Below are 14619 nucleotides of genomic sequence, written 5' to 3' on the forward strand. Positions count from 1 at the left end.
TTGAGTCTAGGATTCGGCCAATGTGGGTATGTGAGAAAGCTTGCCAGTAGCTTCTCGAGGGTCGGTGGTTCTTTCCGGGGATTTCCCGGATTCTTCCTCCACCATTAATACTGGCCGCCATGTATAGCCTATCATGTGCTGGAAAATGGCGTTAAACTCTACAACAACAACAACTAGTGAGAGCTCTAAATGCAAAGTATAATTCAGAATATCAGGTTCAGTGTTTTTTTTATAAACTTTGATATCTGCAGACAAAAAACTGAACATCACATCCTGATGATATATACCAATTCCCAGATTATTTTGAATCCAGCTATAAAAGATGCAACTATATTTGTTTTCTGTGTAACTTTTAATTTTGTTTTGCAGCCATTGTTCCTGAATCTTACATTCAAAACCTCACCACCTTGTCTCTTCTGTTTCTTTCTCTCTTTGTATTTCTTTTATAGACCAATATATATGCTGGGCATTTTTTTATCTTAAAGCTAATAATTGTACGTCTAAAAATTATTTTTTTTTCATTTACATGTAGTGTTAAACTGAAGGAATCAATTTTGTCAAGCCCTAGTTTGTGGAAAAGAGAGACATAGTGGTCATTTTGCAGTGTTGGTGGCAACAATTTGTTATGGTTTTGCTTACAGTTTTGAATGTATTTCATTAAACCCCTTGATTGATTCTCATCAAGTTTTCACAATGGTTTTTTCCCCTAAACTACTGGATTTTGTTCATACATGGAATGAATGATTATGAAGTTAAGACAAGTAAACCTTTTTTCTTTCACTTATGGCTTAAGGTTACATTCATAGAAAATGCATGTTTTGGTTTGGATTCAAATTTTGTCATATGCCTATATTTTCTAAAGCACTAGATGGATTTTGTTCATACTTTGGATGAATTATTTTGAAACTAAGTTCATTTTGCAACATACTTGCTCAGCCTTATGGTTTTGGGGGTCACATGTTTCACAGAATCATTGCTTCAATCAGTGGCTTAGAGACAGGTTTTGTGATACTTGTTTAAAAAGTGTAGATGATGTTTCTTATGTATCCAAAGTCATGCAACTCTTGTTTCTCTTTCCTTCTTTCATTCCTTTTATGTCTCACATATGAATGGTAAGACATGGGCATTGGTGATGGAGGTATCATCAATATTGAGATTTTGTGTTCATATTTCTTGAAATCATTTATCTTCAACATCAATCATTTTATTTAGTTGAGACTTTCAAATAACAAATATTACTTTATGAATGGTTCATGCCAGGTCAGAATTTTAGAGAGAAATCACTTCTTCTTCAAGAGCCAAGAGGAAAAAAGTTTCCATTTGTTTTGAGTAAGCTTATACAAGTACTTGACTCTCACCCTTTAATACTAATAAAGACTTAATGGATGAAGAGCAGACTTTTCTCATTTTATAATTTAGTCACAAATTCTGGAAAATAACATTTTAAATGATTACATCTATGTCATTGTCAGGTTTTATATTTCTATACTGCTTGTTGAGTTCAAGATTATTCTGGGTGATTAAAAAGGTTAAGTACTAGTCTAGATAGGCAAGTGATTTTTTTTCTAGATTTTTCAACCCGAAATAATGTTGTTCACAGGTGAGACACTGCATTCTGTAGAACTTGGTTTCTTTCCTTTTAATCTGTAATCTTTTTCTTTGTATAGATGGAGACAGGCATGCAACAGAGGATGGAAGTTACATTAAAAGACAAATATGGAACTGATCCACAATCTACTGAAAGCTGGGATATATTGCAAAGCAAGGTAACTTTAGGTTTCAGCTGATCCATAACTACTGAAAACTGGGATATCTTGCAAAGTAAGATAAATTTAGGTTTCATCTGATCCACAGACCACTGAAAGCTGGATTATCTTGCAAAGTAAAGTAATCTTAGGTTCCAGCTGATCCACAGACCACTGAAAGCTGGATTATCTTGCAAAGTAAGACAAGTTTAGGTTCCAGCTGATCCACAGACTACTGTAAGCTGGATTATCTTGCAAAGTAAGACAAGTTTAGGTTCCAGCTGATCCACAGACTACTGTAAGCTGGGATATCTTGCAGAGTAAAGTAAGCTTAGGTTTCAGCTGTATTTAATTTACACTGATTTTACAATTGGCTAAATAACACTCGTGATGAATTTAGTTTTGGCTGAAGCTACTCTTGAAGGTGGAAAAAACATAGGAACCAAGAGAAAACCATTGACCTTGGATGGCAGCCATTTCCCTAGGTTTGAAACAGGCCCATGTCTATGGTCAGTGCCTTTAGAAAGAGCATACAGTGGTTCCTCTGCCATATGGCCACCCCTTTGGCCTTTCCAGAGGGGGGCTAAAAAGTTTATGAGAAGTATATGTAATGTACGTAGTAAGAAAGCTACATACTTCAAAGCATTTAATATCTTTGTTTAAAAGTAACATTAATTATTAAAAGGTTCTTCTTGTCTTAAGAATAGACTTATTTCAACTGAATATAAATTAATTGTTCTTATTCTTGACATAAGCATGATATGTGAGCAGGTATTGTTGTCTTGCTCATTGCAAAACCATTAAAAAACTTCATTTAAATCTTAGTACATACATAGTTCTCTTTACATTTGCTCCATTTTCCCACTGCTTCTGAATAATCTCCGGTTACGACGTTGTTTATTCGAGTCTTTTCAACATATAATTGTTCTGCAAGTCCCGCCCTCCCCACCTCCTGATGTTGTAGAGTAGAATAACCGACTTTCTTCTAAAGTAATATGTCTCCATTTATGTGATGACATGTTAATGTTTGGTAATGATTTATTCGGATGTTGCTAGCTGTGTGCAGTTTATTTATGCAGATGAAACCTTTGTAGAAGGTATGAAATGCCTTCTTCCTAAAGGAAATGAAAGATGTATTGCCACATGATTTTTCGGTCTTTGTCTGATACCCTGTTTTGTTCAAGGTTAATTTCTGTGTGTGTGTTAATCCACAAAATCTATATTTAGCCTATGCTGACAATGTTATGATCTTGACAATTACGTCCGGTTGTAATCATTAAAGAGAAGAACTCAACAAATGTGAGAAGCCCAAAACTGTCACAACATTGTTGAGCCCATTTCCTGTAAACGTCGGCTTTTATAGATAATGATATAATATTAATCTTAATGTTACGTTTACTTTAGCCAACACTTCTTTCAGTAATGGAAACCTGACATCTGGGGACAGGTATCGACGGTAGAGATAATCTGATTACTTACCATATTATATGAATTAATGGTTTTGGACACATTTGAAATAAAAAGTGTCAGCTTGTGAGGGAAACATTTTACATTTTTGTACTAATATGCTGGTCGCATTAGAGGGGTGACCATTCTTGAGGGGTACTTTTGAACACAATCTCGTCAGTGCCAAGGGATTCCAGCCATAAGAAGCTGGTGGCTGTAGGTGGGGGGGGGGGGCATTCAAGAGGGGGACCACTGCATATGATTTAGTTTACACTGAAAAAGTCAGTGTAAATTTGAAAGTGTTTTTAAAACACAGTTAACTGAAGTTCTAAAATTAAAGCTGATGGAATAAATTGGTGACATGATTTCATGAAATTAAGTTAGAGCAGCCTTACACTAAACTGACATTATGTGAGGTAGAAAATGGTCAAGAACAGGATTTTCTGCATGAGCATACCACCTTAGAAAATCTTCATTGATATTGATAGGACATGTGGAAAAAAAATTCTGATAAGAGAGTAAACTGTACCATATTTTAGACACCTGATACTAAGGTATAGTACATGAAATAAATAGAAGCACGCAATAAAATGAGATCCACAACTATATCCATCTTATAATAGGGACCATGTTATATTGAGATGCTATATACTAAGATACCCTCTTGACCGCTCTGGTGGCCTGGTGGTTGGAGTGTCCGCATCAGATGTAGGAGGTTGTGAGTTCAATCCCCGGTCGAGTCGTACCAAAGACTTACAAAAATGGTACTAACAGCTCCCTCACTTAGCGATCAGCATCAAGATGTTAATGTTAGGACTGGTCGGACTGGTGTTAGGATAATGTGACTGGGTGGGACATCATGCTACATGTCAGCAACATGATGCCTCAGTGCTAGACATCACTATAAACTGTCACACTGCAGACATTGTAGCGATATGACTGAATTTTTTAAAGCTATGTTAAAAATCTAAATCACACAAAAGATACTCTCTTATATCAGGGACTATGTTATGTTAAGATACTTTATACTGAGATTCTCTCTTGCATCAGGGATCATGTTATGTTGAGATACTTTATGCAAAGATACCATCTTATATCATGGACCATGTTATATTGAAGTACTTTATAGCATGAGACCATCTTATATCTGGTGCCATGTTATATTGAGATGCTTTATACTGAAATACCATCTTATATCAGGGGCCATGTTATGTTGGCGTGGGTTCGAGTCTTGGATTCGGCTAATGTGGGTATGTGAGAAAGCTTGCCAGTAGCTTCTCGTGGGTCGGTGGTTCTTTCCGGGGTTTTCCCAGTTTCTTCCTCCACCATTAATACTGGCTGACATGTATAGCCTATCATGTGCTGAAAAATGTCGTTAAACCCTATAACAACAACGTTGGGGTGCTTTATTGTGCAACACCATCTTATATCAGGGACCATGTTATATTAGTGTGCTTTATAGTAAGACCATATCATATCAGGGACCATGTTATATTTAGATGTTTTGTACTGAGGTACTGTATTATATCTTAGACCATGTTATACTGAGATGCTTTATACTGAAAGACCATCTTATATCAGGGACTATGTTATGTTGGGATGCTTTATTGTTCAACACCATCTTATATCACGGACCATGTTATATTAGTGTGCTTTATAGTAAGACCATCTCATATCACGGACCATGTTATATTTAGATGTTTTATACTGAGGTACTGTATTATATCTTGGACCCTGTTATACTGAGATGCTTTATACTAAAAGTCCATCTTATATCAGGGACCATGTTATATTGAAGTACTTTATACTGAGGGTCCACTGTACGTATAATGTGCCTACCATCTGTCCAGTATTGAAAAATGCAACAAACGAAGCTAAATGTATTCAAGTGCTATAGCATTAAATTGTTTAGTACTTTTTGCAAGGTCTGTTGTAGAACTGACCATCATGGGGATATACTCTCCTCTTCATTTTAAAATGTAGGAGTGAGACTTCTATAATTATGGAAGGGACTTAAATGTTTTGCTGTCCAAAATGATGCACAATTTATGCAAATTCTGTTGATGTTTCAGTTTGAATGTTTATAAATTGGCACGAATTCCACAATCTTAGATTAGACCCTGATTTTGACTAAACACCTGTTACTTCCCTTTGCAGCTTCAGTGCTGTGCTGTCACAGACAGAGGATGGAGTTTATATTATCAATCCAGATGGTATCAAAATGAAGCAGGTGAGGTGACAATGTAATACAATGAATGTTTTAAATTTCTCAGGCACATGATCTTTCCAGTGCATAAATTGATGAATCCGTTGTATAAAATTCATGAATTTTGAGGAGAAAACTGGAATTTTTTTAACTTATGAGCATTCCTAAATATTTCATGCTAGATTTCAGTTTAATAAAAATTACTATAAATTTAAAACATATACCTTTTTGCACATAATTCTTATCTGATTTATGTTCCCTTATTTCATATATTTATGAAGGATATTGTCTTAACATTTTAGAAGAAATTTCAAAATAAATTTTGTTTTCAGCAAAGATAGAAATTGAGTTTGATAATATTCTGGAAATTTTAATTTTTTTTAATTTTAAAGAATATAAATTAATATCCGAGGAAAATTTTTAGTACCTACAATAAGGAGGACTTTGAAAATAGAGAAATTTTGTGTATATCCATTATCATGATAGATTTTAAAATGGTAATTTGCATATATTATTAGTGAAAGCCTGACAAAATAGCATTATAATGAGGTCATCAACTGGTGGCTGTACAAGAATGATTTATGTTAATTTGAGTAGTATGAAACAGTGCAAAATACCTTGCTGGCTTGAATTCTCTGCATTATATTTATTAATTTTAAAGGGTAAAATATATTATGGAAGATAGGGTTGTACCATTTAATCAATTTAATTATAACTAAAACTGGAACAGTTCTCAGTTGCTGCTTTAGATAAATGATAAAATTATAACTAAAACTGGAACAGTTCTCAGTTGCTGCTTTAGATAAATGATAGAATTATACAAACTAAAACTGGAACAGTTCTCAGTTGCTGCTTAGATAAATGATAGAATTATTCAAACTAAAACTGGAACAGTTCTCTGTTGCTGCTTTAGATAAATGATAGAATTATAACTAAAACTGGAACAGTTCTCAGTTGCTCAGATGACACCAAGATATGTAATTTTGTTAAAACCCTTCTGACTTAGTCTTGGTTTGGTTGGCATATATTATTCTATATACTATTCACTTTGGGTAATTAAACACTTCTTAAGATTAGTTTTGTTTCCAAGAACTTTATTTCATTTATGCACACAACACTTGAATTAATTGCCATGATCTCTTGAATCAGCTGGTGGTCTGCCAAGTGTAATCTGCCATAATTGCCATAATCCCTTGAATCAGCTGGTGGGCTGCCAAGTGTTGTCTGCCATAATTGCCATAATCCCTTGAATCAGCTGGTGGGCTGCCAAGTGTTGTCTGCCATAATTGCCATAATCCCTTGAATCAGCTGGTGGGCTGCCAAGTGTAATCTGCCATAATTGCCATAATCCCTTGAATCAGCTGGTGGGCTGCCAAGTGTTGTCTGCCATAATAGCCATTATCCACACATTTTATTTTTGTTACATGAAATATGGGAATATTTGGATACCCTTGGTCCATATCCTCATCTGTCCATAACCTTTAGATACAACTTAACTTGGTAGATAAGCTCTCTTTTAGCAGCAGTCTCCAATCTGACATTCTATTATAATTAAGGATGGACAGATAGGGAAATTTTGTTTGCCACCAGCCACAAGTACCTGATTGAGCCTCATTTCTCTGCTCCCATTTTGACAAGTTCCACCCCCACCACCATTTTTCTCAACCTTAAAACTTTTTGGCCATTTCTTTTATTACTGTTGGGGGTGGACCTGACTAATTGTAATACGTCCCATTTAAAATATTGGCATATTATGTTATAGCATTGTCCATGCATTCCCATTTAAAATATTGGCATATTACGTTATAGCATTGTCCATCCCTATTTTAACCTTGGCTTGTTTGGCCCATAACTTTGAAATGTTTGGATTTCATCAAACTTTGCCCTTGTACATTATGATTTGATTGTGTGTCAGATACCATAGCTTCAAGTTCAGGGTCACATCAAGGGAAATATATTTCCATGGCTTTTGTCCTAGTCCAATGATATAACCTTTGAACCACTGAAGATAATGTACTGAAACTTTAGCCAGTGTATCAGGCATAGAGTTGCACACCATAGCCACACACCTAGTCACAAGGTGAAGGTCACACAAGAGATGATGACATTTTGACTCATGTGCTTGTCTGTATAAAGTTTGCATTATAACTTTTAGAAGCATCTGGAGATTATGTCACATATGACATAGCCATGCCCCCCAGCCTCAGTGTAAAGTTCATAGCAATGGAAAATATGATTCAGTGACCTCCATCTTTATACGGATATAATTTTTAAACCAATAATTATCTTTTTTAATGAAACTTTAGATTTGACATGTCTTGACATGAGAGGATCTTGCATATTCAGACTTATCCCTGTCTCAAGGTCAAGGTCACAACAAAGGATAATGCAAGTTAGTGGCCAGTTTCCATATACAAGCTTTAACTGCTTAACCTCTACAGATACTACAGATATTTGATGAAACTTTATGCAGGTAAAGTCCCTAGTCCATAGGTCAATGTAATTTGGGACATTCCAGATAAATTTACAGATTCATGAAATATGGTAGATTTCAGAAAGAAAAAAAAAATACTTCAGCAGGGAACAAGTTGAAAACTATGCTCAGAGTTGGTTATTTTTCTTTAAACTATGCTCAGAGTTGGTTATTTTTCTTTAAACTATGCTCAGAGTTGGTTATTTTGTTTGTTAGGAGATTACATCCACCTATAGCATCAATTGGAGAAAGGCAAAACTTTTCTACATTAGTTATTACTTTACAATATATAATACAATATCTCTCTCTCAACCACTCCGGTGGCCTAGTGGTCAGAACATCTGCCTCAGATGCATGAGGTCATGGGTTTGATCCCCGGCTGAGTCATACCAAAGACTTACAAAAATGGTACTAAGAGCTGCCTTGCTTGGTGCTCAGTATTAAAAGGTTAGTGTTAGGACTGGTCGGACTGGTGTCAGGATAATGTGACTGGGTGGGGACATCATGCTACATGTCTGTGGCATATGCCTCAGTGCTAGACATCACCATAAATTGTCACATTGCAGACATCGTAGCAATATGACTTAAAAAATGTTAAAGCTACGTTAAAAATCCAAATTAGACACACACACACAATAAATAATGCAAGACGAACAAGTGGATCTGACTCTATCACATTTTTAGTCTGATATGGTATGGCAGTTGTGGAGAAAAGGTTTTTACTTTACCTGGAAGTTCCAAGTTTGATCTAGATTGGCCCAACAATGTTTTAGAAGTCAAAAATAGCAGCATGATGATAGAGTTGGACCATAAATAAATTAGGGTCCCAGGTGGCTAAGTGTTCTAAGGCACTCACCTCTACTGAATATTGCCATCTCACCTCTGTCCACGTGTGTTAAGGTCTTGAGCCTGCTAATGTGGCAGTGTGAGAATGCTTGCCAGTAGCTGCTGTGGCTTTTATGGCGTTAAACTGATAAACCTTGTATGATAAATTCACCTTACCTCACAGTCAGATGAGCTAAAAATGTGACATTCAGCAAAAATCATCTTTTTAAATGTTAGGTTTTGAATAAGTCTTTTAGATAATATTAACAACAATGATGATGATGATACTGATTAATTGTTAAACATCTCTGTGAAATAGATGTCAGTGAAATTCATATTTATATTTTAATTTTCCTTTTTTGAAATTCTTTATTATTGTCTGTTGACAATAGAAGCTAAGTCATTTTTTAGGCCAAAATCTTGCACAGACATCATCTTGCTTTCTTGTACAGCTAAAAACCCGCAGAGCAGTACCCAAAAGTATGTTCCCATAACTTGTTGTGTCTATGAAGGGGCACTGAAAAACTATCGGAATGCAGAACAGTGCCAATCCTGGAGCGTGGGACCGCCAAATCCACTCCACAGTGCATTAGGCTCAGCAAAGAATGATTTTCTGTTTTATAAGGTAACACTTCTGCTGTACAAATTTCCATCTATAGATCCACATTCTATACTAACTTAATTGTTAAAGTTTTGTTATGCAGTAAATTTCTCATACAGTTGGCCACATAGTCATGTTACTTGGTATATATATTGATGTGTACAATACCAGTATACAAAATGTATGGGGGTGATTTGAACATAAAGGTGATGGTCAGCTCCTTGTGTCATGGTTAAATATTCAAGTCAAGAAATTGGATTCATAAATGTGGATGAATCAGCTATGACAGGTTTTGTTGTAAATTGTCACAGCTTTCATTGTATATTGTTGCCACAGGTTTCATGTATATTGTCGCACGTTTCATGCATATTGTCACTTGTCAAGAATCCTACATAAAATATAAAGACATAGGTTTTGTAGATTCTAATTGGAAGATAATTCTGGCTGTTTTACTAACCTTACGTTTCCTATCTCAGTCTGGTTATCTCAGACCAGTCATCTCAGTCATGGTGTCCATGTGCTAGGGAGTACTTTATCGAGGGATGCAAGCATTGTTGTCTTCTGCTTGGCCTGATGGAGGTGTTTTCCAATCAAACAAACGCTGACACTCAGAGAAATTTACCAACATAGTTTTTGGAGGAAAGAAACAAATAACTTACAAAAATAAGATTTTAAAAAACCAAAACAATAAAGATAACACAAAAGAAAATGTACTGTAAGTTAGGGAACATCTTGACTCTTAGAGGTAGGAGGGCAAAAATTGTAAATGTTTACCCCATTGTACCCCTGTTGAATCAAACATGTACCTGCAACCATTAATGACAATGCACTTACCAGTCGGAAGGAATCATTTATCTGTCCACGCATTATTCCACAAGCACATTTCCCTGTAACATATCTTTCCACAACTAATAGCAACACTTGCCATATTTTGAGGACAGAAATTATAAATTTTCCAAGAAACCGTGAACTTGATAAGGTGGAGGGTGTTTCATACACAGGGGTAATTTTACAATCAATACTGATTACAACACCAGTATGTCACAGTTTAACTTCCTCCAAAGAAAATGAGAGTTAATATACGATAGTGACTCAGATCTCTAATTACCCATGAATAATCCAATCACGTTCACTCATTGCTACATGTAACTCTTCGTTATGGTCTATACAGAGCTGTGTACTCAATATCATTTCATTCTTTACTATATAACTTTTCTAAATTGGAACAGATGAAAATGAAACATTATTTAATTATTATATAATTATTTATTGTTAATTTCATATAATGTCTATGTATTAAATGTGATAATACCTCAGTACTATTAAACCTTTTATGTTATTTGTTTTTTTGGTCAGGCATAAAAATTGTGTACTTCGGATGGACCAGTCATGCCACAGCCCTCATTAACGTATTTGTATTAATGCGCTGCATGTAAGCATTTGTGTGTGAACTATAATGCAAAAGTGAAGAATTATTTTCACTTTATAGGAAATTTTTGGGTGAGAAAAACAATCTACATTGGGCTTTGCACTAAGACAAGTAAATCCCAGTTGCAGGTTTACATGACTTGTCTCCCCTTGACTGGGATATCCTTGTCTTGGTGCAAACCCCAGGATAGATTTTATTATTCTCCTGCAAATAATCATGAATTGGGATAAAGACATGACATGGTCCATGACTCTTCTAATGAAGTATTATGACAAATATTTTTCAAAAAAGTACACTGAAGTTGAGAAAAAGCAGGAATTTATTGGGTCCTCAGTGTCACTACCAGTGAATTTGTATCCATCCTTCGTCTAGCTCAAAAACCGTGTTAGACAAAAATCAATGACCAAAATAGTCATTTGGTACGTTTTGCATGTTTGTAACCTAAGGAAAAGTGAGTCTCATTTTCACAACCTCCACATCATAGTGTAATGAGTGCTACAAGGGGTGTTTGAAAATTTGGGAATATTTTGTTATAACTTTTTTATTTCATTGAATCTGTGAATAAATTTAACATCAATAGACCAAAAAATTCAAGTTCGACAGTTGCACATGCAGTACACTGGACTACATACAGATGTATGTCTGACATGACTTTAGTATAAAAAAAGTGATGTAACAAATGTTGGAGAATGAGAACAATTCTGCTGCTTAGCAAGTACATTCCAGGTGCTTTAGGGTTCTGGGACTGATACAAAGGCAGACTTGATGAAGTTTGCAGATGTAATTCTTGGTCATATCCAACAGTTTTGAGGAGGTTTCATCCTTTTTAAGATAGTCATGAATCCATGAAAGACGACACATGTTCCAGACATGCTGCCAGGGTGCATGAGCATGGGAATTGTGCAAAATGTGTACAAATTTGCACACATGGAGAACAGTGATGTATGAGAACTCCACAAATTAGTTGAAAGTCGCACACATAAAAATGCACTTTGTGCAGTATACAATGTTTATTTAATTAAAGTGTTTTTCATGCTGCTAGTAGAGGTCTTGAGGATTTTGATTTCAATAGTTTTAACACATTGGAGCAGGCAGAAAGAGAGAATGATATTTCATTGTTAAGTAAAATATTGAACTGTTGCTGTTTCCATCTCTCCCCTGATTTTTCCTCCTCCTCCCTTATTTTGGTGACAAGGGGGAGCTTCCCCCTTTTGATAAGATCCTTGGCAGCATCTCTGATGTCCTGGAAGGCCATTGTCTGTGGGTTGGTTGGTGAACAAAAAGTGGACAGTTGATGAAGATGCTTAATACACAGTAGATGATATTTCTGTTATCAAAAGGCATGAATTCATATCCGGGTAGCTACCTGTCCACCAAGAAATCTCCAAAAGGAAATAGGGATGGATTGGGCATAAAATGACAAGGCAGCCAATAGCATTAATAGGCTGGCCCTTTGATTGAAACCCCCCCCCCCCAAAGCAAGGGAAAGGTGGACAGACCAAGGAAGACCAGGTTGCAGGTCTGTTGGGCAAGAAAACTTCCAGATTGAACAACATGAGCAAACTGAAGAGGACAGCCCAGAACCAGGCCCCCTGGTGAGGCCTAGTTGAGGCCCTGTGATCCCACAGGGGCAGAGTTGAGGCCCTGTGCACCGACAGGGACAGAGAGGCATAAGGAGAAGAATGGGATTAATTCATCAGCTTTTTTTAATATGTTGAATATCCTTTGAAGCTCAGAAAGGTTTGTGCAAGTGATTTTTGCCTGAATAACATTATGAAAGTTTTCTGAAGGGCAGGTCATATGAAATCTGCAATGCAGATTGAAGGGCATTTTCCATTGTTTGAACATAAAAACCCAAAATGAATGTGAAATAGCATTTAATAATTAGATTTAATTTATCAGACTGAGAAATTGTGTACAGTTGTATAGGGAGTGCTTCGAGGAGATGCACTGATGTGTTGCTGAGTGATAAAGAACTGTGTTTTATTATATGCTCATTTTTTTCTCTGTTAACTTTACATTGTCAGAATCGTTAAGTATTTTACGATATTGCACACCTTCAGATTGCACTCACATGCAGGACATGTGTGCCCAATAGTGTATTAGGAACAACTTTGTAAACAAATCATATACTCTTGTGTAGCAGACGCTTTACGTTTTGGTTGATTAAATTTGTTTCTGAATGAACTAAAGCAGATGTTTCGTGGACTGCCACTTACCAGCTGCTTTGCTACATTCCACGTTAACTTTTTTGATACAATGTTTTGGATTTTGGTGATAGACACCAGATTTCATAAAATTGCTTGGTACCTACAAATAACATGCAAGTTATAAAGGCATAAACTGTCTCCATTAGCTGGTAATAAGAATGGCAAAAAATATACTTACAGTTTTACATTCTGAATTTCCTCAAAATGTATTTTCTTAGTTCTGCAAATCTGAATTACATGAGCCATGTCATGAGTTCTCAAGCTTGATTACACATTTTGAAATTGTACTGAAATTTCGACTATATTCCAAGTGCAATTACATCCTCCTTACTGCACTCAAAATGAAATAAACATTAAATTCAATAGCGTCTTTTTGATAATTGCAATTGAAACACTTTATATTTTTCCCACATTATGATTTCAAATAGTCAGTGACAGAACAAACACACTTGTAGATGTAAACACGCTTCTCCCATGCTGCTTTAATCCGATGTATTTCATGTACAATTTGCACAGGTAAATCCAGTCCATAATCACGAAATTTCATAGAATTGACAAAAATACCAAAATCTATTCATTCCAGATCAAATGGAAAACTTGTTGCAATGCGTATTCATACAGTATGACTCCAAATTCAAATTTTAAATAGACAAAAACGCCATTTTCTTTCAAAACATGTCTAGCGCACAACAAGTTAAAATTTATCTGGGCGGAGTTATGTGCACATTAATAATGTTGTTGTTCTGTAATGATGTATCTGCACTTGTGTATTTAGTTTGGAATACGGCATACATTCATTTACGTTGCTTATTGTAGTGTATTTTGTTTATATAATTAAGCCTTAGGTAGAATAAGAAAATGAGCATATAAAATGAGTTCATATTTTCCCATACAAATGCAGTAACCTATAAGTACAGTGCACTAATGTACAGAACTTTTTAAATGCCATTCATATCTTTAGCCCACAATATAGGGGATTCCCAAGAAGTAAACAAGCTGAACTGGGCAGCTGGGAGAGTTTTGTTTATTAGACAAGTTAACTGGAAATAAGGTGTGGGTGTTGTTGGCAAACCAAGTTGAACTGGACATTTAGCTGGGGTTTTTTTTGGTAAGACAAGCTGTACTTGACATCAGGGTGGATTTTGGTGTAAGACAAGTTGAACTGGACATTGGGGTGGATTTTGGTGTGAGACAAATTGAACTGGACATCCAGGTTGATTTTGTTTGAAAGACGAGTTGAAATTGACATCTGGAATTACTTTGGGGTAAGACAAGTTGTCTGCAAGTGGACATTTGGGTGGACTTTGTTGGTAAGTCAAGTTGAACTGAACATCTGGGTAGATGTTGGTTGTAAGACAGTTGTTTTATGGAGTTATGCAAAAATATACAAGAAACATCTTATCATTGTAGTTATCACAAGTCAGTCTTAGCATTTACTGTAGTAAAACCATAGCTTTGTACCTCGTATACAGACCTGGTTGTACACAAGTCAGTCTTAGCATTTGCTGTAGTAAAACCATACTTTTGCACCTTTTTCACAGACCTGGTTGTACACAAGTCAGTCTTAGCATTTGCTGTAGTAAAACCATCCCTTTGCACCTTGTACACAGTCCTGGTTGTACACAAGTTATGTGATAACCATCTTCTCCTAAAATGGTTATTGACAACGTTTATTATTTCATGA

The 14619-nt window shown here is 35.7% G+C and overlaps 1 protein-coding gene across 1 annotated transcript in view; it reads left to right on the forward strand.

Moving 5' to 3' along the window:
- Nucleotides 1–14619, forward strand: part of LOC149785732 (CD151 antigen-like) — a 49250-nt gene that overhangs the window by 18353 nt on the left and 16278 nt on the right. Inside the window, exons 5-7 of the mRNA XM_089979615.1 lie at nucleotides 1668–1766; nucleotides 5349–5421; nucleotides 9148–9320. Of these exons, the coding sequence (XP_089835741.1) occupies nucleotides 1668–1766; nucleotides 5349–5421; nucleotides 9148–9320 (345 nt within the window). The remainder of the gene's footprint in view (nucleotides 1–1667; nucleotides 1767–5348; nucleotides 5422–9147; nucleotides 9321–14619) is intronic.

Source organism: Sinohyriopsis cumingii, chromosome 13 (assembly GCF_028554795.1).
Source record: "Sinohyriopsis cumingii isolate HCF-2022 chromosome 13, ASM2855479v2, whole genome shotgun sequence".
Taxonomy (NCBI): Eukaryota; Metazoa; Mollusca; class Bivalvia; order Unionida; family Unionidae; genus Sinohyriopsis; species Sinohyriopsis cumingii.